General features: G+C 43.0%; 1 protein-coding gene across 1 annotated transcript in view; it reads right to left on the bottom strand.

Annotated features, from left to right (window-relative positions):
- Nucleotides 1-2557: 2557 nt before the first annotated feature.
- Nucleotides 2558-25755, bottom strand: part of LOC147851204 (putative LRR receptor-like serine/threonine-protein kinase At1g51820) — a 33078-nt gene continuing 9880 nt past the window's right edge. Inside the window, exons 6-14 of the mRNA XM_087335879.1 lie at nucleotides 8266-8337; nucleotides 7960-8031; nucleotides 6661-6884; nucleotides 6306-6520; nucleotides 4178-4301; nucleotides 3712-3777; nucleotides 3447-3627; nucleotides 3115-3250; nucleotides 2558-3027 (exon numbers count right to left, since the gene is read on the bottom strand). Coding sequence (XP_087192005.1) covers nucleotides 2773-3027; nucleotides 3115-3250; nucleotides 3447-3627; nucleotides 3712-3777; nucleotides 4178-4301; nucleotides 6306-6520; nucleotides 6661-6884; nucleotides 7960-8031; nucleotides 8266-8337 — 1345 coding nt within the window. The 3' untranslated portion in view covers nucleotides 2558-2772. The remainder of the gene's footprint in view (nucleotides 3028-3114; nucleotides 3251-3446; nucleotides 3628-3711; nucleotides 3778-4177; nucleotides 4302-6305; nucleotides 6521-6660; nucleotides 6885-7959; nucleotides 8032-8265; nucleotides 8338-25755) is intronic.

Here is a 25755-nt window from a genome sequence, read left to right as displayed (position 1 = left end):
GAAATGAGAGAGCACTTTGCTCTGCTTCTTTATAGGGAAGATCCACGTGTAGCAGGAGTAGTCGTTGATGAAGGTGACGTAGTAACGGCATCCGCCGATCGTTGGTGTTTGAGCTGGTCCCCATATAGCCAAGTGTATGACGTCGATTAAGCCTTTGGTTGCGTAGCTCTCCTTTGGGAATGAGAGTCGATGTTGTTTGCCGAGTTGACACGCTTCACATACTCGATCGACTCGTTTCGACTCGAATGTTGGAAGTCCGATGATGACTCCCTTTGTTTGTATAGCCCGGAGCCGTTGGAGGTTGATGTGGCTGATTTTCTTGTGCCACAACTCGATACGTGTCTCGGTTTTGAGACCTTTGGCATACATGGCTGATTTCACCTCGTTCGAATTGAGGATGAACATTCAACTGTCTCTCCATCCTTTAACTATGAGTTGGCCATATTTTCGATGAAGCAACCTTCGTTGTTGAATGAACTTGCATACCTTGCTCCACGATTTGGCCGACCGAGAACAAACTCTTTGTTATAGTGGGTACATGCAAGACATTTTTTATGCAAGTTTCGTCACCTTCTTTCTCGAATGGGATATTGCCGATGTGCCGAATGGGATGTGTGGTGTCATCTCCCGTCTCTATTAAGCCGGGTCGGTCTGGCGTTCTTAGGTCACGGGACCACTCTTAGTGTGAGTCATATGATGCGAAGCGGTGGTGTCAACGAATCACACGTTTTCCGAGTTGGAGGTGCTCGTGGAGTCGGAGACCGACATAGAGTTTGCTCTATGTCTCATTACGAATAGACCACTGTAGTCGTTGTATTCGGAGTTGTTGGCGTAATTTGTGAGTTGTCGGCTTGTCAAACCCGACTCACTTCTCTTTTTCCGACACTCTTCGCGGTGGCCGATTTTGATGCAATAGTTGCAAGTTGCGGGCCTCATTTGCGACCTTGCTCGGCATGGAAGCTTGCCCTTCTTCTGAAGGTTCCTCGATGGCTTCCGTCTTGTTGTTGAAGGTTTGGGTCAAATCAACCTCTTCTACCGCCTCGTCCTCGTTCTCAGCCACCATCTGAATTCGAGAAGAACATTTGTCCTTCCGATGTCTTGCTTTTTGTTTGTACATGGTTCTCTTAGACTAATAACATTGATTGAAGGTCGAAGAAAGAAGGAGGGTTTTCCCTTGCTAAGTTTTCCATCCTCAACGAGTTGAATCGTTGTGCGAGGCCGCCCAAGCATACTTGAACCATCTCGTCTTGATTGACGTTGATGTTGATGGAGCCAAGGGAGTCGCAAATGCCCTTGATCTTGGCAGTGTGGCCTGACACAGACATATGTTTTTGCCGAATATTGTTCAACTCTTGTTAGAGTTGAAGCTTTCGGGTGGTCGATCCATTCCAAAAATGGGGTTTGGATTAGCCGGAACGAATCGGAGACAATCGATTCGGTTCAATAGGCAGATTCGGAAGAACCGAATCAATTCAAGGCCAATAGGACGAGAAGGCAGTGAAAGTCGACGCCAACACGGAGGGATCGACGAAGCAAAACGCGCCGAAGTCACAGCAGCAAGGGAGCTGAATTGGGCCTGTTGAGCAGACAAGCCGATTGAGGAGGTCGAGGTGCGCAGAACAAGAGGGGTCGCGGCAAACAGAACCTGATCGGATGAGGATCGCGAGCAAGGCGGAACGACGCCAGGAGAAGTCGGATGGAAGAACCGACTGCCACAGAGGTTGACACTAGGATCCAACCTCAAGTTGAGCGGCAAGCTCAACTGGAGCCGGATCGACTGGATAAGCCTGAGCCAGCAAACGAGACGGATCGGTAAGCCGTGAGCAACCAAGCTGGCAAGCAACAGAGCCAGTGAGCTAGGGAGCCGGTTAGCCGGATCCAATCGGTAACCGGAAGCCTAGTATTAGTTCAGACTACTAGGCAATTATAGTCTCGTAGTAAGTGTAAGAAGCTCGTGTGAGCATTGAAGTACACGGTACTTGTGTCAGTCCCACGAGGACTTGTATAAATAGTGCTACTGAGCATAGTTGTATGGTACTAAGTGTTTTATATTGTTTTGAATATAGCCTTTGCGTTTTGCTCTCTCTGTCTCTCCCGTGTACTCTGTGTATTCCCTGATTTCCCTGTCTTCTAACGCTTCCGCAAGTAATCGTTTTCAAAAATGATGTCATTTTTAGACTTTACAAGATTTTGTATTAAGAGTCTTTCTAAATGCTAATATGTGGATTTTGAGCATAATTAACAAAAGTTTTTGATTCTCACACCAAATGATCAATAACTATATTCATTTTTAGACTTTTCAAGATTTTGTATCAAGAGTCTTTCTATCAAGATTTTTAGACTCATTTTGTTGTAGTGAATTTTAACTTAAAAAACTAGAAGGTTATTTAACTTATTAGTTAACTTATGGATACCATACTGTCGATGCATGTGTACACTCAAGAAGACATCCAATACTATAACAGAATTTGAAACAATGATACGGATATAGTGTATATACATATCACATACATCATGCTTAATGAATTAATTCTTGTATATTTATTATCTTACTAAATTTAATACAGTCAATCAAAGCATGTATTATAAAATGTTGATCACATGTTTTTATATGGCATAAAACACTAAAAATGTATTCTCAACCATAGATAGTTTTATTAGTTGAAGTACAAAACACTAGAATTAGTGAGAATTAATAGTAAAAGACCAAGTTTTATGTGTCTGTCGATTATATCCACGTATATACAAACTTGCTACTTTTGCGCATAATCCTCATCGAGGTTGCACATTTGAATATGATGGAGTTTCTTCAGTGACCTTCGATGAGAAGTCAAAATTCTCTCCCATTCTTACAGCTTCAGCTAAGTCATTACAAATATCGGCCATTGTAGGTCTTTTCATTGCTTCAAACTGGACACAAGCCATTGCAATCTCTACTACTTTCCATATTGACGACACATTATATTCATTATCAAGTCGTTGGTCTATAAATTCTTCAATCATTCCATTTTCATAAGAGGATTTTACCTATGAAATAAGAACATTTTAAAATATAATTTATTCAATTTACATATGAAATTATAACATAATTTCTTCACTTTTTAGCTATCATACCCATTCAACAATATGGATGTCAATTTTTTGTGTTTTATCTTTTATAATGGGACGTCGTCCGCATATAGCTTCTAGAAGAACCACACCGAAGCTATATATATCAACCTTCTCAGTCAATATTGATGTGTATGCATACCTATGGAAATAAATAGTATAAAATATAAAATTTGGCATAACCAACGTTGATGTTATGGGAGTGGAACATTGTTAGCATCTTGAATAAGGCTTTAAAGACCTAGAATGATATAAGGAAATTTCACCTACATAAAGTCATGAATGATGTTTAAAAATACACTATGCATATTATAAGATTTAAGAACACAAAAACTTACGCTGGATCTAGGTATCCCGTAGTACCAACAACCCTTGTTGTTACAGGATTTATATCATTGTGTGTGATTCTTGATATTCCAAAATCAGACATCTTCCCTTCTAGATTTTGAGATAATAAAATATTGCTACTTTTCACATCTCTATGAATGATGTTACATCCATGGTGTAGATATGCAAGTCCTACATTCAAAAAAATATTACAACACAATAATATGGAAACATATTGAGTGTAAAACTTTAATATACTATTTAATTATTTTTTACCTTGTGCAGCATCAAATAAAATTTGTAATCTTTGACGCCACGAAAGATTTGGTGATGTTTTTCGTCCTTTTGACCGTTAAACATACAAATGACAAATGTAGATGGAGGCTTAATTAAGTGATTAAGCCAAAAATATTGTATTATTATTCTTTGTTACATGTGTATGCTTAGAATCAAGTGCATTTTACATATTCTTATAATGTTATGAACATTTCTTTTATCATAAATCAATAGAGTTCTAAAACTTCCTAATATTAATGAATTATGCAGTTGAATTTTTATCAATTCAATATGTGCAGTTAGTATGCATAGGTACATGGTGAGGGGGTTCATGGTGAGGGTTGTCGATGAAATCTCATGATGAAATCTCATGATGAAATCTCAACATCATTTGCAAATTAAAGGTTTTAGACAAAAGCCTAGGACAAATTAAAGAAATATGTAAATAATTTATAACTTATCTTACTCGATAGGGCATCATGTAATGAACCATTTGACATAAATTCATAAACCAATATGAGTGATTTCTCGATGGAATATCCCACAAATCCGACAAGGTTCTTGTGGTGAACACGAGACAAAAGAGTAACCTAAAATTTAAAAAATAAAGAAACACTTCAAACATCAGAATCTACAAAAGTTTCCAACAATGAGAGTTTTGTTATTGAATCTATTTCTTGATAATATTCTGAAAAATAAAGTTAACTTAGTGGATATATATCCAATGTTGGTCATGATGGTAAATAATGTGAAATAAAGTTAATGTAAGTAAACATGTATACAATGTTGGTCATAAAGTATATTTTGTAGAAATATGTCCAATTTAGGTCATGATTATAAATTTAAATTTGATAATATGAAATGAAGCTAGTGTCAGTACACATTTATATAATGTTACTCATGGTGACAAGAATGAAGTACGATGCAATTAGAGATAAGACAAATGATGTTAACCTTAGTGCTAAACTGCTAATTTCTTGAGTGTTTCTAAGTGTTCTAAGTTTTTTATTGTGATTAATCAAATAAACATAATGATTAAAGGATAACTTCAGCTTGTGGTTTCAAAGATTGAAACTATAATTTATGACCTAATGATGTACTTTTTGTTTTGATTCACATTATTTGTATGATAGATCACATCTAGTCCTTGTGAATTTGGTTGTGTCTATGAACTTTCTAACCAATTCGGTGTTTTTACTCTCACTTTGCAACTCCTTATATGGTTTCGTGTTTGAAAACCTCTTGGGAGTATACCTAAAGAAAGTTATTGATTGGAGTGGGGGGACAACAAAGGCTATGTGACTTTGTTTAAATATATTGGACAACAAATTTTTTTGTTACTTAAAGGCTATCTTATATTATGATTTACATTTACATTTCATCATGTAGGTTGATTTAAGCTCACAAAGATAATATACAATCATTATATTTGAAATGCCTACATTCATAGTAAAATATATTTGGTAGAACTATGTAGGAGTGCTTAGGATGAGCCAGTACCTTCTACGTCGAAAACAATCTTGGCATCACAATGAATTGATATATCTTTTTTATGTTGCAATAGTCCGCCTTACTAATGATACATAATGATGATCCCAACAAAAAGGTACACATTTTGATAGTTAGGTGCCTCTTTACAGTCAAGTGGAACATATCATACTCAATCATTTTCGTTAAAGCAATATGCAAATCCAATGGAGGTAGAAGGTTTGATAAGATCAAGCCACGACTATGTGGGTAAAGGAAAACCCATGAGGACATAGCCTATTAACCTCTTTAAGGTAAAGTGGAACATGTCCTACTCAATCGCTTTGTTTAAAACAATGTCCAGATCCATGGAGCTAGAAGGTTTGATGAGAGTTAGCCACAACTATGTGGGTAAACGAAAATACAAAAGGACATATCACATTAACCTGACATTAGATGTATGGGAAAGGTGAAGAATACGCCAAATCCTATCTAGAAGTTAGCAACAACTCCGCTCAAGATGGAATCAAGTTGTTAAACCGTTTTTAAATGGCTTGACGGTTTGCTTCGGCTTGCTTTAGGGTTGAAATTCTTAAAGTGGTTTGAGCTTGGTGCGGTTCGGCTTCAGCCTTTCCAAACTAGTTCCCAAACTGGTTTAGGATTAATTGGTTTTGCCAAACTGATTTCGGCTTAACCGGTGTAGGGATCAATTTAGTGTAGTTCAGTTTAGGTTGGAAAACTCCCAAATTGGTTTGGAAACATTTGGCTTGGACAAAGCCAAACTATTTAGGGAAAAATTGAAATGTTGTTGATTCTTATGGATTACCAATTTGGTTGGATTAAGGCTTAACTAGTTTGGCTTGGACATTCATTTGTTTTATGAAGGATATTAGATGATAAGTGTTTGAATACTACACTTAGTATAAGGGGCTTAATGTTTGTATGTCTCATTTTTGCTAGTTTTGTGGTTTGAATTGAGTTGCTAGATAGTCGTCTATGGACTCAAATTCATGACTATTGCAATCCTACTTTGCTTAAGAAAACAAGGACTTATGGAAGATCATATGCATTCCTATTGGACTCACCATAAGAAAATAAATACATATAATTAAAAAGAGATTAAATACCTCATTGAGAAATTCTTCTGGTCCTTGTTTTGAAGCGTCAGATAATTTTTTAACAGCTACATCTAAACCAACCGAAAGATATCCCTTATATACCAAACCGAATCCACCTTCACCAAGGAGTTTGGAGAAGTTATTTGTCGCAGTTTTGATCTCCTCAAACGTAAATTCTTTCGCAACATTAGTCGCTTTAATAAGCTCTTCTTTCTTAACATTAACTGTAGATAAAATTGACTGAAATTAGCTTCTTCTGGAAATGTATTTTTAGGATTAATTGTTAGTATAAAATAGAAACGCAGACCAAGCATTGTTGCCAACGAATGAATTACATTCTCTTGAGGAGAAGTAAGCAATATACCAGTACGATCTTGACAAACAAGTGTAGATGGGACATCAATTGGAGGTTGTACTATTTGTGTTTCTCTTGACTTCTGTGTTCGAATCTTTCTACAAACCACAATGTACAGAATTGTTGCTGCTAAAATAATAAATAGTATTGCACCAACACTGGCTCCGATAATCAAAGCAATGTTTGTCTTCTTTGTCGGTGCTGGCTCGATTAAATTTGGATTTCCATAGTATCTGAAAATCCGAGTTTCAAGCTAAAAGTTTATGCTTTCCTTTGTCTTTGTGAGAGCAAACATGACCATCTCAAAATGCATGTCCTCTTCTCTATAAATTGTGACATAGTAAAATTTGGTCATCCCAATTTCCAACATTTCCATCTTTAATACAATTATGAATATAATTTGGTTACATTCTAATCTAATGGTTACTTCCTTGTAGTCTAATTTAACGTATGGTTTCCAAAGTTTTTGGAGAAATAGTATTAGAAGTTAGAACAATTCAAAATTCTACTGAAAATTTGACCCATCCGACTAGATGTCAGAAATTCCAAAACTAACCAAGCCCCCATTCTTGGAGTAGACCCATATAACCTTTATAGAGATATGGGTTGCTTTAATGCACTGTGTTTGCAACACACCAATGGTTTGCAATGTGCATTATGCAAATGTATGCAAGCTTTAGACTCCATGATTATGGACAAAGTGGTGGACCAAATATTGTGCCATGCACATAAATTACCTACGGGCACATATTCTGTAACCACTGTTGAGGTCCTAGTGTCAAGTACCACTAGCATTTGACCAAATAAGAGAGCCATTGTTTGATATAATCAAGTATGATAAGTACAAGGTTCAATAAAAGAAGTTCTTTTAGTATTTAATGTTTTACATGGTTTTATCTTGCATAGCGTATGGAGAGAAAGCTATGTTTCACATTGAAAGCTTATATTGGATAGGACCTTGTTAGAATTTTTTTCTCCGTTTTGCTTGATTATATGTACAATTTGTAAAATGAAGATTCGGTTTTGGCAAATACTTACAACGACAATTTCACTTTTGATGAAATTATATACACAAGACAACATAGCGTGTTTACCAAATTGCCAATAAGTTATAACATTTCTATCCCGTCACCTTAGAGTTCACCGTGTTTCTCTCTGCATATTCACTAGTGACATCTCATTTTTGTTTACAATTAGATTTTTTTATAATGTAGATGAGAAGCATAAATGTGAGTTAGCATTTTTCATGTTTATGTGTAATGACACGATATTCTTTTTGGCTTGTAGAGATATTAAACGTGAACATACCTGAAAACAAGACCTGGTTTTTGTAGTAATGTTGGTGGTATTGTCCCATAAAAGTTGTTGTTGGCTAAGTTACTAGAAAATCATTGCAATATATTAAGTGGTTCATAATAGTAAATAAAGATTTGTAATGACACAATTGGTAGATTAGACTCTAAATCATTATTTTGTTGTTTGCCAAGTTGTTATAAATCACTTAAAAAAGTTGTAATATATTAAGTTTGTCATAGAAATAAATAGAACCTTAAATAGATAAAGGCAATATAAATTAATATTTGGATAGAAAAAACTCAACATTGAGATACGTACAGGTATGTTAGCTTCGGCAACTTTGACAATGAATCAGGTATTTCACCACTCAAAAAGTTATTGCTTAAATCCCTACATATATTTGACGGGTTAATTACATGAAATTAATAAGTCACAATTTACTACATTAAAGTTAGAAAATAATTCTCATAGCTTTTGTTAGTGTTAATAGATATAAATGTGTGTCAAGGATTCCACATCTTGAAAATTGTTGGTGCCTAGTTTTATTTCTAAAGTAAATAAGATATACAAGAGGGAAAGAAACATTAGATTTTCCTAGTGTGAACCCTCCACACCCAATTATATGCGTGTGCCCGAGGTACTTATAACGGCTTGGAGTTAACAAGTGTGTGATTAGAGAGTTCAAATGCTTTGAGGACTTTGCAAAGTGATAGGGCTTAAATTTTCCTAGTGTGAACCCTCCAAGCCCAATTATATGTGTGTGCTTGAGGAACTTAAAAAGGCTTGGAGTTAAGAAGTGTGTGTTTAGAGAGTGCAAATGCCTTTAAGACTTGTGCTTTTAGAGTTTTGCAAAGTGAGAGAGAGAGAGAGTTGTTACACAAAGTATGATGATTTGGAGAACTAGATTGTAATTCTCATGTGATGTAATAGAAATGTGTAAACTATGTGTGTTTGTATTGTTATATCATATAGGTGTGAGACTTAAGGTTAGAGAGATATTCACTCAATCATACTAAAGACACACGTGTATATTTATAGTAAGAATTGACAAAGAATCAAACACATCATAACACAGGGAAAGGGGTGATTTATATGAAGCAACAACCATTTTAGTAGATATTATATCACAACTCATTTACTATTATCATTTGGTAGGAAATAGAATATCTATAACATTATATATATACATATGATAGGAAACTTAATAAGTTATGGTAGAGGAGTTTGTGAGTGTGTTGAGCTTCATATCTTATCACTATCTGTAATGCTTAAGTGTGTTGACTATGAACTGATTGACAAGCTTGTGTTGTCCTTTGCTCATGTTTGCACACCTCCCCAAGCTTGGCAGCTTAAGTAATGTTTGGTTGATGGCCATTGACTATTCTAAGCACTTAATTAAAACTATTTCCATAATTTGATGATAGTTCTAGATATATTGGTAGCGCACCTTAATGTGCTTCTTGTGCTAATGTAAAACTAGTTTCCTTTCCAATCATATACTACTAAGATTGTCACAAAATAGTGAAACTAGCTTGTTGATCTTGATGGGGAATTCTTACAAGATCCACTTGAACCTACGGAGATGATCACATCCCTATACTTTGTCTATGTGCTCAATAGAGCCATTACAAGTTGCTTTTGCTACTCTGAGATATGGTGCTACTTTCCCATAAGAATGTAAAACCAAATCGTCAACCTTTGAGCCATTGAACTATGAACCCAATTAGCATTTATGTAGCCTTCGAGTTGGATAGACACTCTCACTTCATATAATATCTTCTAATCCATGATGCCACTTGCACATTGCATTATCTGTTTAGCGCAATCAACTTCTCCATCTCATGGTGCTAGCAGATATTAGTCAAGGAGTTGAACCCTATAACTAAGATTGGGGTGAGTGACTCATCAAATTGGTAATGCTAGGTTGGATCACTAGCAACAGAGTTGAGGTTAGGTTAAATCTTTACACTTTGGCAAAGTCATAATGGACTTGCATTTCTTCATGTTGAATTTGAGCAACAAGTTCAGAATATAATTTAGTGTCGAGAAGATCCTAGAATAAGTGTGAATGATCGTGATGCCAAGAATTTAGTGAAGCTCATCCATATGCTTTATTTAGAATATAATGGCGAGGAAAGATTTACTTTATTGATCCCAACGAAGTGATTTCCTCTAATGATTAGGGATTGCTACAAAAGATTGAGCATAATGCTATAGAAACAACTCACATTATACGTAAAGAGAATTGTTTGGCTTGGACATACAAACGGTTAATATTGTGTGAGCACTGTGTGGCCTTCACATGTTATACGCTTTGTATGCTGTCTTGAGACTATTCACTTGCTGCCTTAGGCAACATACTATGTGTAGGTGGGTTTATGACTTGAATTTGGCTTGTTCTACTATGTCTACTATGTGATTCTTCCTCAAGGTCCCCTTGGAGGAAGGATTTCTTTGCATCTACTTGGTGAAGGTATGAATCTTTCAATGTGTTGAGTGCTAGTATGGTCTACATGCTAATCATCTTGAACATTGGTGCAAAGGTCTTGTTGTAATCAATGTCATGCATTTGACCACATTCTTTGTTCATGGAGTTGATCTTTGTACAAGTTGATAGAGCCTTGGGATTTGTACTTTACTTTGTAAATCCATTTACAACTGGTAACCTCCTTGTGTGTCCAAGTTGAGATAAATTCCCACAACTTATTTTTGTAACGAGAACACATCTCTTCATCCACTCCTTCTGATTTCGAGCCACTTTGGAAAATCTTAGCGTTGTATCATGCACTCTTTGCAGTTGTACTATGCAACAAAATGATTTTCTCCAATGTAGCACCACACTTGTATTTGAATCTTTCCTTAGTCTTCCTTCATGTGCATTAACCTCATATAAGTACAACAAACTCATCATCAATACATCGAGTTGAGCTTGATGGAGCCAAGGTATGATTATTTTGTACTGCAAAACACTATAGGCAAGGATTATAGTTGTTGAGCGAGCAAGCTCAACCGGATCCGGATCGGCTGAAGAAACTAGAGCCGGATTGATATCCGGAACGGACAACCAGATCGGTATTCGTAACCAGGAGCCGGATCAGATTGAAATCGGTAGCCCGTTAGAGGCCTACAGATCTAGCTTAGTACGTAGGCATATTTTTGGGAGTCAATGTCAGTGCTCGTATGAGCATTGAAGTACCTGTTAGTCCTTTATGGAATTGTATAAAAGTGCTCTCTAAGCACATTTTATGTACAGAGTGTTATTATTTTGAATTAACTTTTTGCTTTTTGCTCTCTTTGTCTCTCCCTTGCGTAAGCTCTCCATTAAACCTTTCTTCTCAATATTCTGTTGTTACCCGGTATAGCCGGTTTTGTCTCATAAGCTTCTGCACATTTACTTTAACATGGTATTAGAGCGCGAGGGTTGACACTCCTCTACAACCGACAGACGCTATCGAAGAAAAACCCGAACACCCGATGAAGAACAAAAGAGAACCAAAAGATGGACAGAGGAATGGCAAGTTCACTTCCGACCGAAAAGCTTGATCGGAGCAACTATGCCTCCTGGTTGTATAAAATGCATCAGTACCTACTAGGGCATAGTTACTGGAGCTATGTGGGAGGAACGAATGATGTAGCACCGGAACTGGCACCCAAGGACTTCCCATCATGGGAATAAGGAGTGAGTAGAGCGGTTTACTGGCTCGTGTCCTGTGTGCATGACCAGATCCTCAACTACATCAAAGTTGGAAAAACACGGAAGGAGGCCTGGGAAAATCTCTGAAAGATTTTCGCTACAAGTACCACAACCTATAAGTTGCAGCTCCGACAATAGCTGAGCAACATCCGGCAGAGAGATATGTTGGTTACCGAGTACACCACCAAAATAAAGGAGATTTGTGATGCGCTCGGGTCCATCAATGTGACGGTGGAGGAAGACGAAATGATCGAAATTTGCATCGGTGGTCTACCACAACAATACGGGCCAATCCGGACCGCAATTTGCAGTCGGGAGAAGCCACCGTCCTTTTTCGACCTGCAATCTATGTTGATGGTCGAAGAAAACCACACGAGTGGGTCTAGGACCACTCAACCGGACAACTATCACAGACAAACGAACCACGGACTCGGATGGAAAACGAATGACAAGGCTAACAAGGAACTTAAGATAATAGGAACAACATAAGAGAATAAAGAAAAAGATGAAGGTGACAAAGGTGGAATGGAAGAAGAATACTAGATTGATGTGTCAATGACTGGTGTTGAATACCTTGAAAGGGAACAAGGAGGTTACAAGTATTTATGCTATGAGTTGAAGTACATGCCATAAAATATTAGGGAGAATATTCTAGAACCCTTTAGAACCTTCTAGTTCTAGAACTTTCTAAAAACTCCTAGAACTTAAAATAGATAATCTACTAATAATCTACTAAGATGTACATAACATGACCTTGTATTTGGATGTGTTGGTTAGAACACAACACTTGACTATATACAAGACGTCAAGAGTTCAAATCTTTTCTTCATGTCTGTGACATTATCCTCCCCTTTACGGCCGCCTTTTCGAAAGTGTGGTGTACGTGTGAGCTGAAAGAGAAAACCAAAGTACGTTGAGGTGTGAGTGACCATGAGCAGTCCTCACTAGAAATAGGAACACGGGCAACCATGTGTGGTCCTCACCAGAGACTAGACACCAACGTGAGCGTGAGCAACCATGGTTGGTCCTTACCGGAGACCGGAACACCAACGTGAGCATGAGCGACCATGTGTGGTCTGCACTAGAGACCGGAACACCAACGTGAGTGTCAGCGACCATGTATGATCATCACTGGAAACTGGAACACCAATGTGAGTGTGAGCGACCATGTGCGGTCCTCACCGGAGACAGGAACACCAATGGACGTGAGCGACCATGTGTTGTCCTCACCGTAGACTGTAACACCAACGGGCGTCAACGACCATGTGTGGTCCTCACTGGAGACACGAACACCAACGGGTGTCAGCGACCATGTACGGTCCTCATCGGAGACACAAATTGTTGGGAATATGTCCCTCCAGTGGGAGGAGGAACTAACTGTCCAGAAGTTGCTGACGGTCGATGACTATGAGGAGTCGACTGATCGGACGAAGGAGTGCCGACAGTCGAAGACAGGAAGATCCGACTGTTTCGCAAGCCGACAGTCAAAGAGTCAAAAATAGTGAGTCGACTGTTTGATAGTTCGACTATTATTATTATAGCAATAATAATAATGATACGTAGCAGAGGCTACATTTGTAAATAGCCCATATAGTGTATAAGTATAAATACACTTAGGGCAAAACGGTAGAAAAGTGTAGTAGAACAGTAGTAGCACGAGAGCGTAAGGAGTGAGCAGAGAGAGAAATAGAGAGAGTGTGCGGCGCCATAGCTGTGTGCGTAACAGCAAACACTACGAGCCACTCGTGGCTGATACACTCGTAAGAGTGCTGTAACATACCCTCTGTTGTATATCCACTATATAGTGAAGTTCTGTTGTCTGTGGTTTTCTCCCGTTTTAGGGTTTCCACGTAAATCTTTGTGCACTATTGTTTATCTTGTCTCTCTCTAGCATACTGGTGTGATTCATATTTCAACATAGTTCGTTTATTGCGATTTGACCGAACGATTTCTCAACAATCTTGTATCAGAGCTTGAGGTGCAAGCATGGAAGGAGGTGTGAGCGGTTTCCTAGATATGATAGTTCGCAACTCACAGAACTATGCAGACTGGAAGATCAAGATGGAAGACCTTCTCATAGTTAAAGACATGTACGAGCCAATCAACAGAGCAGAAATACCCAGGGGGTATTGGAGTCAGACTACAAGCTTCTGAATAGAAAGGCGATGGCCACTATCCGACAATGTGTCGATGTATGTTTCCTTCAACATGTGGCGAATGACACAAATACTCACAGATGTGGCAAAGGCTGTTGGGTCTGTATGAGAGGAAGAGTGCGCTCAATAAAACCTCGCTGATGAGAAAAATCGTATGGCTGAAATACAAAGACGGTGAGAGCATCGTCGAAAACATGAACAAATTCATGGGGTATGTAAATCAACTTGCTGCGATGAAGTTTCCCTTGGATGATGCAATACAGGCCATATTGCTGATGTGCACACTACCGGACAGCTGGGAGAACCTGGTGGTTACTCTCAGCACCTCCTGTCAAGAAGAGAACTTGTCTTTACAGATGGTGAGGACGAGCATCCTAAATGAGGAGGTAGGGAGGAAAGATAAAAGAGTCCTATCCCTATCAGAGTCGAATTTGACTCAACATATGGACAAAGGAAGCGACTGGCGAAGAAGAAGTCTGCAACGAATGGACAAATCCCACGCCAAATGGAAGTCCACAAGTAAGCATGTGCGCTTTTATTGTGGAAAGCCTAGAAACTTCTAGAAGGATTGTCGACACTTAAAGAAAGACAAGAGTGTCGGAAATAATGTCGAACCCAGGAAGATTCCTGATGAAAATAACACTTTGGCCATTGCTATGAGCAATGAAGAACTCCTGTTCATTTGTGAACAGACAAGTGCAAATCTTGCAAGACTTGAAGATTGCACGTGGGTGATTGATTCCGGGGCATCGTTCCACATAACTCCCTTGAGAGAGTATTTCTTGACTTACATAACTGGGGATCATCATGGCTATGTAAAGATGGGTGATAGTGGAGAGTGCAGGGTAACAGTTGTCGGAAGTGTTTGCTTAATGACATTGACAGGGTGTCGACTGACACTGAAGGATATTCGACACGTCCCCGATATCAGATTGAATCTAATATCGACTAGAAGGTTAAATGATGAAGTCTATAACGGTAGCTTTCGAAATGGCAAGTGGAAGTTCTGTCGAGGAAATCTTATAGTGGCCCGAGCACAGGAAGAAGGCATATTGTACATGATTCATGCCCGATTGTGCAAATTGGAAATAAATGTGGCAGCCGACTCGGCCAGTGAGATATGGCATAAGAGGCTAGGCCACATGAGTGAGAAGGGAATGCACATGTTAGCCGACTAGAAACTTCTACCAAAAGTCAAGGGCATGGATCTGGAGAAGCGCATTGACTACTTATCCGGAAAGCAGAATAGAGCTGCATTCCACACAAGTCCACACCGACAAGAAGAGAGGCTGCACTGGAACTAGTACACACGAACGTGTGTTATGTTGATGCTCCATTGCATCGAGGTGGACAATACTTTGTGACATTCATTGACGACCATAGTCGGAAGACATGGGCCTTCGTACTGAAGACGAAGGATCAAGTACTATCGGTTTTCAAGGAGTTCCAGGCAAGAGCCGAAAGAGAGTCGGGTCGAAAGTTGAAGGCAGTCTAAATCGACAACGGTGGTGAGTACAAAGGGCAGTTCGAGGAATACTGCAAGAGCCAAGGTATTCAGATCGAATACACAATGCCAAAGACCCCAGAGTTGAACGGGCTTGCAGAGAGGATGAAACGAATTATCATGGAGAGAGTAAGGACCATGCTCTCTCATGCGAAACTGCCGAAATCCTATTGGGCTGAGGCGATGTACACATATGTTTATCTGATAAACAGGTCTCCCTCAGTACCATTGAAGGGTGATGTCCCATAGAGGGTGTGGATAGGGAAGGATGTCTCCTACCAGCATCTGAGGGTGTTCGGATGTTTGGGGTATATGCATGTACCGAAAGATCAGAGGTCAAAACTCAACAACAAGTCGAAAGCATGCATATTCATGGGATACTCAGAAGATGAGTTCGGCTACAGGCTATGGGACCTAGTCGACAAGAAGGTAGTGAGAAGTCGGGATGTAGGTCTTTCTAGAAGATAAGACAATTGAATACTGGAAGCAACAGATGTCAGAATCGACTCCCCAGTCTACCTCGACTACCATCGACTTAAGGCCAAGTGAGTTGTCACTGACAGCTGTAAGGAGACAACTAGCCGATAGAGCCGAATCTAAGTCAATCGACTTGGAGAGACTGATTGACTATGAGTTAGAGTTGGTAGAGCTGCAAAGCTCAATTGATGAATATGAGTTGGAGTTGTCCAACCAGGAGAGGCCGATTGGCGAGCAGAATCCCGAGCAGAGAGAAGAGTTGGCAGAGACATCCGAAAGTGAGCCAACAATGAGTGGAAGAATATACCCACTCAGAGAAAGGAAAGCATCGACTACATACGCTAGTCAATACATCCTCTTGACTGATGAAGGTGAACCAGAGTGCTATGAAGAAGCCATTGCCGACGAGCACAGAGAAAAATGGTTGAGTGCGATGCAAGATGAGATAGAATCCTTGCACAAGAACTACACCTACGAACTAGTAGAGCTGCCGAAAGGTAAGAAAGCACTTAGGAATAAGTGGGTCTACAAGGTGAAGACTGGAGAAGCCGACAGTGAGCCCAGGTATAAAGCCTGCATAGTGGTGAAGGGTTTTCAACAGAAAAAGGGCGTCGACTTTGAAGAAATATTCGCACCTGACGTAAAGATTACATCCATTCGAACTGTTCTGAGCATAACGGCCAGTATGGACCTAGAGATCGAATAGTTGGATGTCAAAACCACATTCCTGCACGGGGAGTTAGAAGAAGAAATCTACATGCAGCAACCCGAGGGCTTTGAGGAGAAAGGGAAAGAGAATCAGGTGTGTCGACTAAAGAAAAGCTTGTACGGTTTGAAACAAGCTCCATGCCAATGGTACAAGAAGTTCGAGTCCTTCATGATGGAACACCGGTTACAGAAAACACAGGCCGATCACTGTGTGTTCGTCAAGAGGTATGATGAAGGAGCCTTCTTGATTATCCTGTTATATGTTGATGACATGTTGATAGTCAGTCCAGATACAAGGAAGATAGGAAGCTCTCGGCAAAGTGTTTGCCATGAAAGACCTTGGACCGGCTAAATAGATCCTGGGAATGCACATAGTTCGAGACAAAACTTAAAAGGTGCTATGGTTTCACAATAGAAGTATGTGACAAAGACCCTAGAGAGATTTAACATGTTAGATGCAAAGACGGTCGGCTCAGTGTTGCCGACAAATTCTAGGTGAAATGCGAAACAGTGCCCGAGAGGAGAGAAGGAGAAGGCCGAGATGAGGAAGGTACCGTATGCCTCGGCTGTCGGCAATCTAATGTATGCTATGGTCTGTACGAGACCAGACATAACATTTGTTGTAGGAGTAGTAAGCCGATATATGAGTAATCCAGGGAGAGAACACTGGGCAACGTTGAAGTGGATACTCAGGTACTTAAAGGGCACCTCGGGGGTGTGCCTAGGGTATGGTGTCGGAAAACCTCTGCTAGAAGGTTTTACTGATTCAGACATGTCGGGAGAAGTCGACTCGAGCCAATCCACGTCAGGGTCCGTGATGACCTATGCAGGGGGAGTAGTGTCATGGTAGTCACGACTGCAGAAGTCTATAGGCTTGTTGACTACAGAGGCAGAGTATATGGTAGCGGTAGAGGCCGACAAAGAGCTAATTTGGATGAGAAATTTTCTCAACAAATTAGGGATGAAGCAAAAGGAGTTCCTGATTCACTTTGATAGCGAAAGCACCATACATCTTGCCAAGAATGTTGCATACCACTCCCGGACCAAGCATATACAAAGAAGGTATCACTGGTTGCGGGAGAGAGTCGAAGAAGGAGAGTTTTCCTTGGTGAAGATCCATACTGACGACAATGGATCCGACATGCTGACGAAGAACCTACCTATGGATAGACTCAGAGTCTGTCCATAGAAGACAGGACTGACTGACTTCCTCCCACAGGAGTGAAGGGGGAGTTTGTTGGGAATATGTCCCTCTAGTGGGAGGAGTAACTGACTATCCAGAAGTTGCTGATAGTTGATGACTACGAGGAGCCGACTGATCAGATCAAGGAGTGCCGACAGTCGAAGACAGGGAAGATCCAACTGATCGGACCAAGGAGTGCCGACAATCGAAGACAGGGAAGATCCGACTGTTCCGAAAGCCGACAATCAAAGAGTCGAAAACAGTGAGTCAACTGTTTGATAGTTTGATTATTATTATTATAGCAATAATAATAATGATACGTAGCAGAGCCTACATTTGTAAATAGCTAATACAGTGTATAAATATAAATACATTTAGGGCAAAATGGTAGAAAAGTGTTGTAGAACAGTAGTAGTGAGAGAGCGTGAGAAGTGAGCAGAAAGAGAAACAGAGAGAGAGTGCAGCGCCATAGCTGTGTGCGTAATAGCAGACGCTAAGAGCCCCTCGTGGCTGATACACTCGTAAGAGTGATGTAACTGTTGTCCGTCGGAATAGTAACCGACGGACAAGAGCGTAGGAATAAGAAATAATATAAGATCATAACACATGTAACGATTCACACAGGAAGCATGAAGGGCTAAATAGACCCTGCCTGCGTATATAAAGGGCAAAAAACCTCTGATAGAGGGGGCATGTATTTTGGAATGTAAAGAAGCGTTGTCGTGAAAATTTTCGTCCATAGGGGGAAACCAGGGTGGAATGGGCAAGTCGGTGGTGTGCAACATGTGCACATGCATACTAGGATATGATGTATAGAAAGAGAAGGGAAATTTTATCCGACATTGTAAGGTCCCTCCCTCCTTGGGCTATAAAAGGAAGGGAGGGGTCACTTATGATTGGATTGCCTATTTTTGAGTGTGAGTGAGGTATAGCACATAGTTCTAGATTTCCTCTTCTTATCGTTTTAGGGTTAGGGTTTCTTATGCATCTTTTTCTTCTTAGTCGGTTAGGGTTTCCTTATATCGTTTGGTGCGGCCTATGCGGCCACCATTGTTGTAATCATTCACTTGTTTTTTAATATATCTTGTTGTGGATCTTGCTTCCATCTATTTTGGTCTATGCTTATGTGCTACTCTCCATCTTCTCATCCTATGTTAAGCTTCCATTTCTCATCTCATTCTTCTTCCTCCACTCCCTAGTCCAAGACCCTCGTGGTCCCGCCTCGGATCCTACACGCGCTCGCGGAATATCGCGACATATTTGGTGAACCCGACGTGAAAGGCGGCAAGGGAGCGTGGAGATGGAAGAAGACTTCAACTTCGAGGAGATGATGGCAAAGATCGTGATGGAAGCCGGAAGATGGCGAAGTGAGATGCGACTCAACAAGCCGTTGAAAGGGTGGTCGATTGAGTCGGTCGTTCAATGGGAATGAGGTCCCAAAATTTTTGGGAGCCTACAAGGCCGAGATGGCGAAAGGGGGCGTGGACGAGGCGATGCGAGTAGAGTATTTTCCTCGAGTGGCGGCCGTATCGGTGCAGAAGGAGGTCAAGGAGCTACGAGAAGCTCATGAGTCGTGGGTGTCTTTTGAGGGAGCCCTATTGGAAGCGTACGTGTATGTGAAACCGGACGGGCGAGTTCGGCATGAGTTGGACCGATGGGTGGCGTCGATGGAGCGCCATTGGAGCGCAATGGATGCATTCCGAGAGTTCGAGCGCCATTTCTCTCAACTCTCGGAGCGAGATCGGAGATCGGTGGGGGCGGACAAAGTCCTATTTTTGAAGACGATCCATCAAGAGGAGAGGATGGACATCTTATTCGAGCTTCAAGATGATTATGGAGCACATGGTCTCACCGAGGGGTGGTCCGAGGTGGAATGGGTGTGCCGGCAACATGATGCGAGGCGGTAGGCCACAACACGGCCCGCAAGCGGCGGAGAAGAGAGAGCGGCGAGTGACTACGCACTACCGCCGGAAGAGAGCTCAACGCAAAACGTTTCGGAGGAGCTCGACCTAGAAGTGCTAATACGGGAGGCATGCGAGCTTGTGAAGGCGAAAATCAAAGCCGAAGAAAGTCTTATTATGGAGTCGGGCCGAAGGAGATCGGAGGATGCGGAGGAAGAAGCCTCCCTAAGCGTAGAAGACGGGGCCTATATGGAGGCTGAGAGAGCGTACGACGGCGACATGGGAGAGGGTGTGGAGCAAGCGACCCTCTTGCCTTGCGGTGAAGGGATGGCCATGGAGGCTGGTAACTACGGATTCGGGACATGGCGACCCGAAACATCGAATGGGGAGAAGACAAGCGGCTGTGTCGTGACCTTACACACACCGGCCTTAGAGGCTTCGGCGGTTGGCCCGAGTGCCGGCGTGAGACCTAGAGCGACGGGCAGTGGCGGCAGCAAGGCAGGCAACCGAGACGACGACATGGCAGAGACGGCGGCAAGCGTAATCGAGGCTTGCGCGATCGGAGGCAGGGTAGCCGCGGATAACGACGACTGGACGGAGGCGGCTACGGAGACAACGAGCGGCGGTGCCGCGACCTTACACACACCAGCCCTAGAGGCTCTGGCAGTCGGTCCAAGAGCTCACTTGAGACCTAGAGCGATGGGCGATGGCGACAGCAGGGCGGGCAACCGAGACGACGACGAGGACAAGGAGGTAGCAAGCATAACCGAGGCTTGCGTAACCGGGGACGAGATAGCTACGGACCACGGCATCCAAACGAAGGTGGCTACAAACATGACATCAGCGAGTGATTGTATTGAGACTTTTCCCACACCTATCCTAGAGACTTCGGCGATCGGCCCCGAGAGCCCACATGAGACCGGAGAGACTGAAGGTGGCGACGGCAAAGCGGACGATCGAAATGACGACGAGGAAGGTCATAGCGGACGGAGGAGAGACCCCTCGACACCGAGATCGGAGACTACGACAGTTGCGCCCGAGTGCGGACATAAGACCGGAGAGATGGGCGGTGGCCGTGAGAAGGCATGGCTCGGAGTGGGCACATACGAAGAGGATGTGAGGCCTGGAACGGGCATACCGAAAGGTACCGAAGGAGAGGCTGGGAGTAGCAACAAGGAGAGAGTCGGGAACCGACCCGAGCGGAAGACGGACCGGTCAGTAATCAGACACGACCGGAAGACGACTTGGAAGAAGATTGGAGCAAGGGCCGGTCAACCGGGCCCGAATGGAAGAAGAGCCGGCAAGGCCGGAATTGTTTTGCCAAACCCTTACCGGCCGGTTACGATCACGGAAGAGAGCCGACCGAACCGGAACATGATCAATCGGGATCAAACCGGGCAAGGACCCAACCGGCATGATTGGAGATCGGGGAAGACGAGTCGCAACACATGGTGGGAGCCAGTGAGCGCGAGAAGGAGGCCAAGCGGGCATGATGACTACGGTTCCATGGAAGACCGAAAACGAGCGGGACCTTGCCCACCTATTCTAGAGACTTTGACGGTTGCGAATCAACATAAGACCGGAGAGGCGGCGGGTGGCGGCGAGCAATCGGAGACCGGAACGGACGAGGCTACCGGAACGGGTACCTGGTGCATGAAGACGAACGAGCACGGCCAAGAGAGCCAAACGGAGACTGAAGGGTCTATGATGACAAAGGAAGAAGAGGCCGACGCGGAGGTCGGGACTACGACGGAAGAAGCGTGTAACACGAAACATGCATTACGGCGTAAAACGGAGCATGCACTATGGCCGGGGAAGGTCCAAGAAGCAAGCATGCGGCTGGAAGAGCGGCAACGAGTGAGCGGCAACGGCGGACCGGTCGAGCCTTTCACAGGCAAGCACACTGCAAGACATGGAGCGGTGAGTTGCCGGGATCGGCGGATGAACGACGAGAGCGAAGGATGGTGCGCGGAGAGCAAAGAGTTATGCACCAGGGAGAGAAAAAGCGGTGTCCCGGAGGACATGCGGGGCCAAGCGGGCCAAGAGGATGCGAGTCGGGATGAAGCGGTAAGGAGAGCCGTGAAGGACCCTGGCACGAAGGTCGGGATGACGATACGCTCTACTAGGAGAGAGCACGGAGAGCAAGGGAGAATCGAGGTGCACATAATGGGGTCACCTAAGGACCAAAGAATGAGTGTGCATTCGGAGGAGCCGCAACGAGTGATCGATGATGAAGGTCGGATGAAGCCTTCGAGAGGCAAGCGCAGGACGAAGGATGGCGCGACGAGACGCTAAGATCGACGAAACGAGACGAGCGTGGTCGACATGAATGAAGGATTGTGTCTAGGGAAACAGAGGTGCGTGGAGAACGGAGGGTCACGCACTGTGAAGAGAAAACAAGGCATCCCAAATGATGTGTGCGGCTGAGCTGGCTAGGCGGACCAAGAGGGTGTACCTTGGGGCAAAGCGGCAACTTCGGAGGTTGCGGGGGACACCGAAGATGAGAGCATCGACACGGATGTCGGGGAAGCAACATACCTTTTCGAAAGGGTACGCGGAGCGAAGCGAAGTGCGAGACGTGCGATGTGGCCGCGTAAGGGCCGAGCGACGAGCACGAGGATGATCAATGACGAAGTTTGGGGCGCGACAGTGCCGAGTCGAGGAAGCGGCCAAGGCAAGACAAGCGTGGACGAAGAGCACATGGTGCGATATTCGGCAAATAGTCGGGAAGAACGAGGATCAGGTCCAAGGTCGCGCACGGAAAACGAAGGAAGACAAAGAGAGGTTTGCGAAGACCGGGTATGGCGGACTGGGCGAAGACAATGGTTCGGCAAACTCCATCGAGTATGGTGCATCGGATGGAGCCGACGGTTCGAGAGCATACGACGGATATGGCGGACCGAGAGGCTACGGTGGTCCATGTGGGACGGATGGGCTTGCTCGAAGTGGAAGAGGAAGTCGGGCAAAGCTGACAAAGACGCTAAGGACTCGGTTGACCGCCATGGCCGAAAATCTCACCTCTTTCCCCTTCTTGGCACATACTAGTGGATGTGCGGTTTGGTGGGGGCAGATGTCGTGAAGATTTTCGTCCATAGGGGGAAACCGGGGTGGAATGGGCAAGTCGGTGGTGTCCAACATGTGGACATGTATACTAGGATATGGTGTATAGAAAGAGAGGGGAAATTTTATCCCACATTGTAAGGTCCCTCCCTCCTTGGGCTATAAAAGGGAGGGGTCACTTATAAAGGGGTTGCCTATGTTTGAGTGTGAGTGAGGTATACCACATAGTTCTAGATTTCCTCTTCTTATCGTTTTAGGGTTAGGGTTTCTTATTCATCTTCTTCTTCTTAGTCAGTTAGGGTTTCCTTATATAGTTTGGTGTGGCCTATGCGACCACCATTGTTGTAATCATTCGCTTGTTTTTTAATATATCTTGTTGTGGATCTTGCTTCCATCTATTTTGGTCTATGCTTATGTGCTACTCTCCATCTTCTCATCCTGTGTTAAGCTTCCATTTCTCATCTCATTCTTCTTCCTCCACTCCCTAGTCCAAGACCCTCGTGGTCCCGCCTCGGATCCTACACGCGCTCGCGGAATATCGCAACAGTGTATCGTAATATAATTCTATCTTCTCTAAAAACCTGTGTATAGCTATGGCTAATCTACTGTGTGTCTGGAACACCTGAGAGTGTAAGAACGTGAGTGTAATCACTGCTAAGAAGTCGGTTGTAGCAGTCTCCCTTATACGCTGCTAGGTTATGGGGAACATCCCCCCTACGTATTACGCATAGACGCCACCATTCGTTGTTTCACAATCACTTGCAGGTCTAGGTTGAAGGACTGACCGCAGACCGTGTTCCTAATCGGTAACAGTAACATACCCTCTAATGTATATCCAATGTATAGTGAAGTTTTATTCTCCGTGATTTTCTCCTGTTTTAGGGTTTCCATGTAAATCTCTGTGCACTATTGTTTATCTTGTTTCTCTCTAGCATACTGGCGTGATTTGTATTTCAACACAGTTCGTTTATTGCGATTTGACTGAATGATTTCGCAACACAAACACCAACGGAAGTGAGTGACCATGTACATTCCTCACCAGGAATTGGAACACCAACGACTGTGAGGGACCATGTGCGGACATCACCAGGAACTGGAACACCAACGGACATGAGGGACTATGTGCGCTCCTCACAGAGAACTCAAACACCAACGAGCATGAGAGACGATGTACAGTCTTCACCGGAGACGTGAACACCAACGTGCGTGAGTGACCATGTGCGGTCCTCACTAGAGATAGGAACACCAACGAACATGAGCGACCCTGTGTGGTCCTCACCGGGAACTGGAACACCAACGGGCGTGACCGACCCTGTGCGGTCCTAACCGGGAACTGGAAAACTTGATGTCGATGAGGGCTAGGCAAAGTAGTGTTGACGACGACACCAAGAGGTCGAAGAAGAAGCAATGAAGACAATAACATTGAGGAAGTGTCTCTGGAAGCAATGACTATGACGGAAACAGAGAAATAGATGAAGAGGATAAGAAACACAAAGATGAAGACATTCAGGATAAAAAGAAACACACAGACAAAGATATAGAGGATGATAGAATACACAATGACAGGGACGAAGATGATAAGAAACACAATGACATGGAGGATGATAATAAGAAACACATTGATAGAGATGAAAATGGCAAGAAACACAGGGAGAAGGATGACAATGACCAAAAACCTAGAGATAGGGATGTGGACGATGATAAGAAGCGCAAAGATAGGGATGATGATGATAAGAAACTAAAAGATAGAGACAAAGATTAGAATAAACTAGGAAATAGAGATGGTGAGGAAGATAGGAAACGAGGGATGCTGATGACGGTAACTGTGGAAGCAAGGACAGTGATGATGGTAACTCTAGAAGCAAGGGCGACGACGAAGACGGGTGATGCTTCTAGTTGGAAGGTATTCAATAAGTGATGGACACACAAACCACGGACTTGGATGGAACACGAATGACAAGGCTAACAAGGAATTTAAGATGCTAGGAACGACATAAGAGAATAAAGACAAAGATGAAGGAGGAGACAAAGATAGAATGGAAGAAGAATACTAGATTGATGTTTCAATGACTGGTGTTGAATCCCTTGAAAGGGACTAAGGAGGTTACAAGTATTTATACTGTGAGTCGAAGTGCATGTATTACAATATTCGAAAGAATATTCTAGAACCTTTTAGAACCTTCTAGTTCTAGAACGTTCTAAAAACTCCTAGAACTTGAAATAGATAATCTACTAATAATCTACTAAGATGTACATCACATGACCTTATATTTGGATGTGTTGGTTAGAACACAACACTTGACTATATACAAGAGGTCAAGAGTTCAAATCTTGTCGTCATGTTTGTGACATTATACTCCCCTTTACGGCCCGCTTTTAAAAAATGTGGTGTACGTGTAAGCTGAAAGAGAAAACCAAAGTATGTTGAGGTGTGAGTGATCATGAGCAGTCCTCACCAGAAATAGGAACGCGGGCAACCATGTGTGGTCCTCACCGGAGACTAGACACCAATGTGAGCGTGAGCAACAATGTTAGGTCCTCACCAGAGACTGGAATACCAACGTGAGCGTGAGCGACCATGTGTGATCCTCACTGGAGACTTGAACACCAACATGAGTGTGAGTGACCATGTATGGTTATCACCGGAGACTGGAACACCAACGTGAGCGTGAGCGACCATGTGTGGTCCTCACCAGAGATTACAACACCTACATGAGTGAACAACCATGTGCAATCCTCACCGGAGACAGGAACACCAACGGATGTGACCGACCATATGTGGTCCTCACAGGGAATTGGAACACCAACGGGCGTGAGCGACCGTGTGCGGTCCTCACCATAGACTGGAACACCAACTGGCGTGAGTGAACATGTGCAGTCCTCATCACGGACTGGAATACCAACGGGCGTGAGCAACCGCGTGCGGTCGTCACCGGAGATAGAAACACCAACGGAAGTGAGTGACCATGTGCGATCCTCACCGGAGATACAAACACAAACGGAAGTGAGTGACCATGTGCGATCCTCACTGGAGATACAAACAAGTGACCATGTGCGGTTCTCACCGGGAACTCGGACACCAACGAACGTGAGGGACCATGTGCAATCCTCACCGGGAACTGGAA

This window comes from Azolla caroliniana, unplaced genomic scaffold, assembly GCF_043228905.1.
Source record: "Azolla caroliniana isolate FFs.n. ecotype wild unplaced genomic scaffold, voAzoCaro1.0.p SCAF_20, whole genome shotgun sequence".
NCBI classification, from domain to species: domain Eukaryota; kingdom Viridiplantae; phylum Streptophyta; class Polypodiopsida; order Salviniales; family Salviniaceae; genus Azolla; species Azolla caroliniana.
Note: the sequence above shows the minus strand (reverse complement) of the source record. Positions and strands in the feature narration are given on the sequence as shown.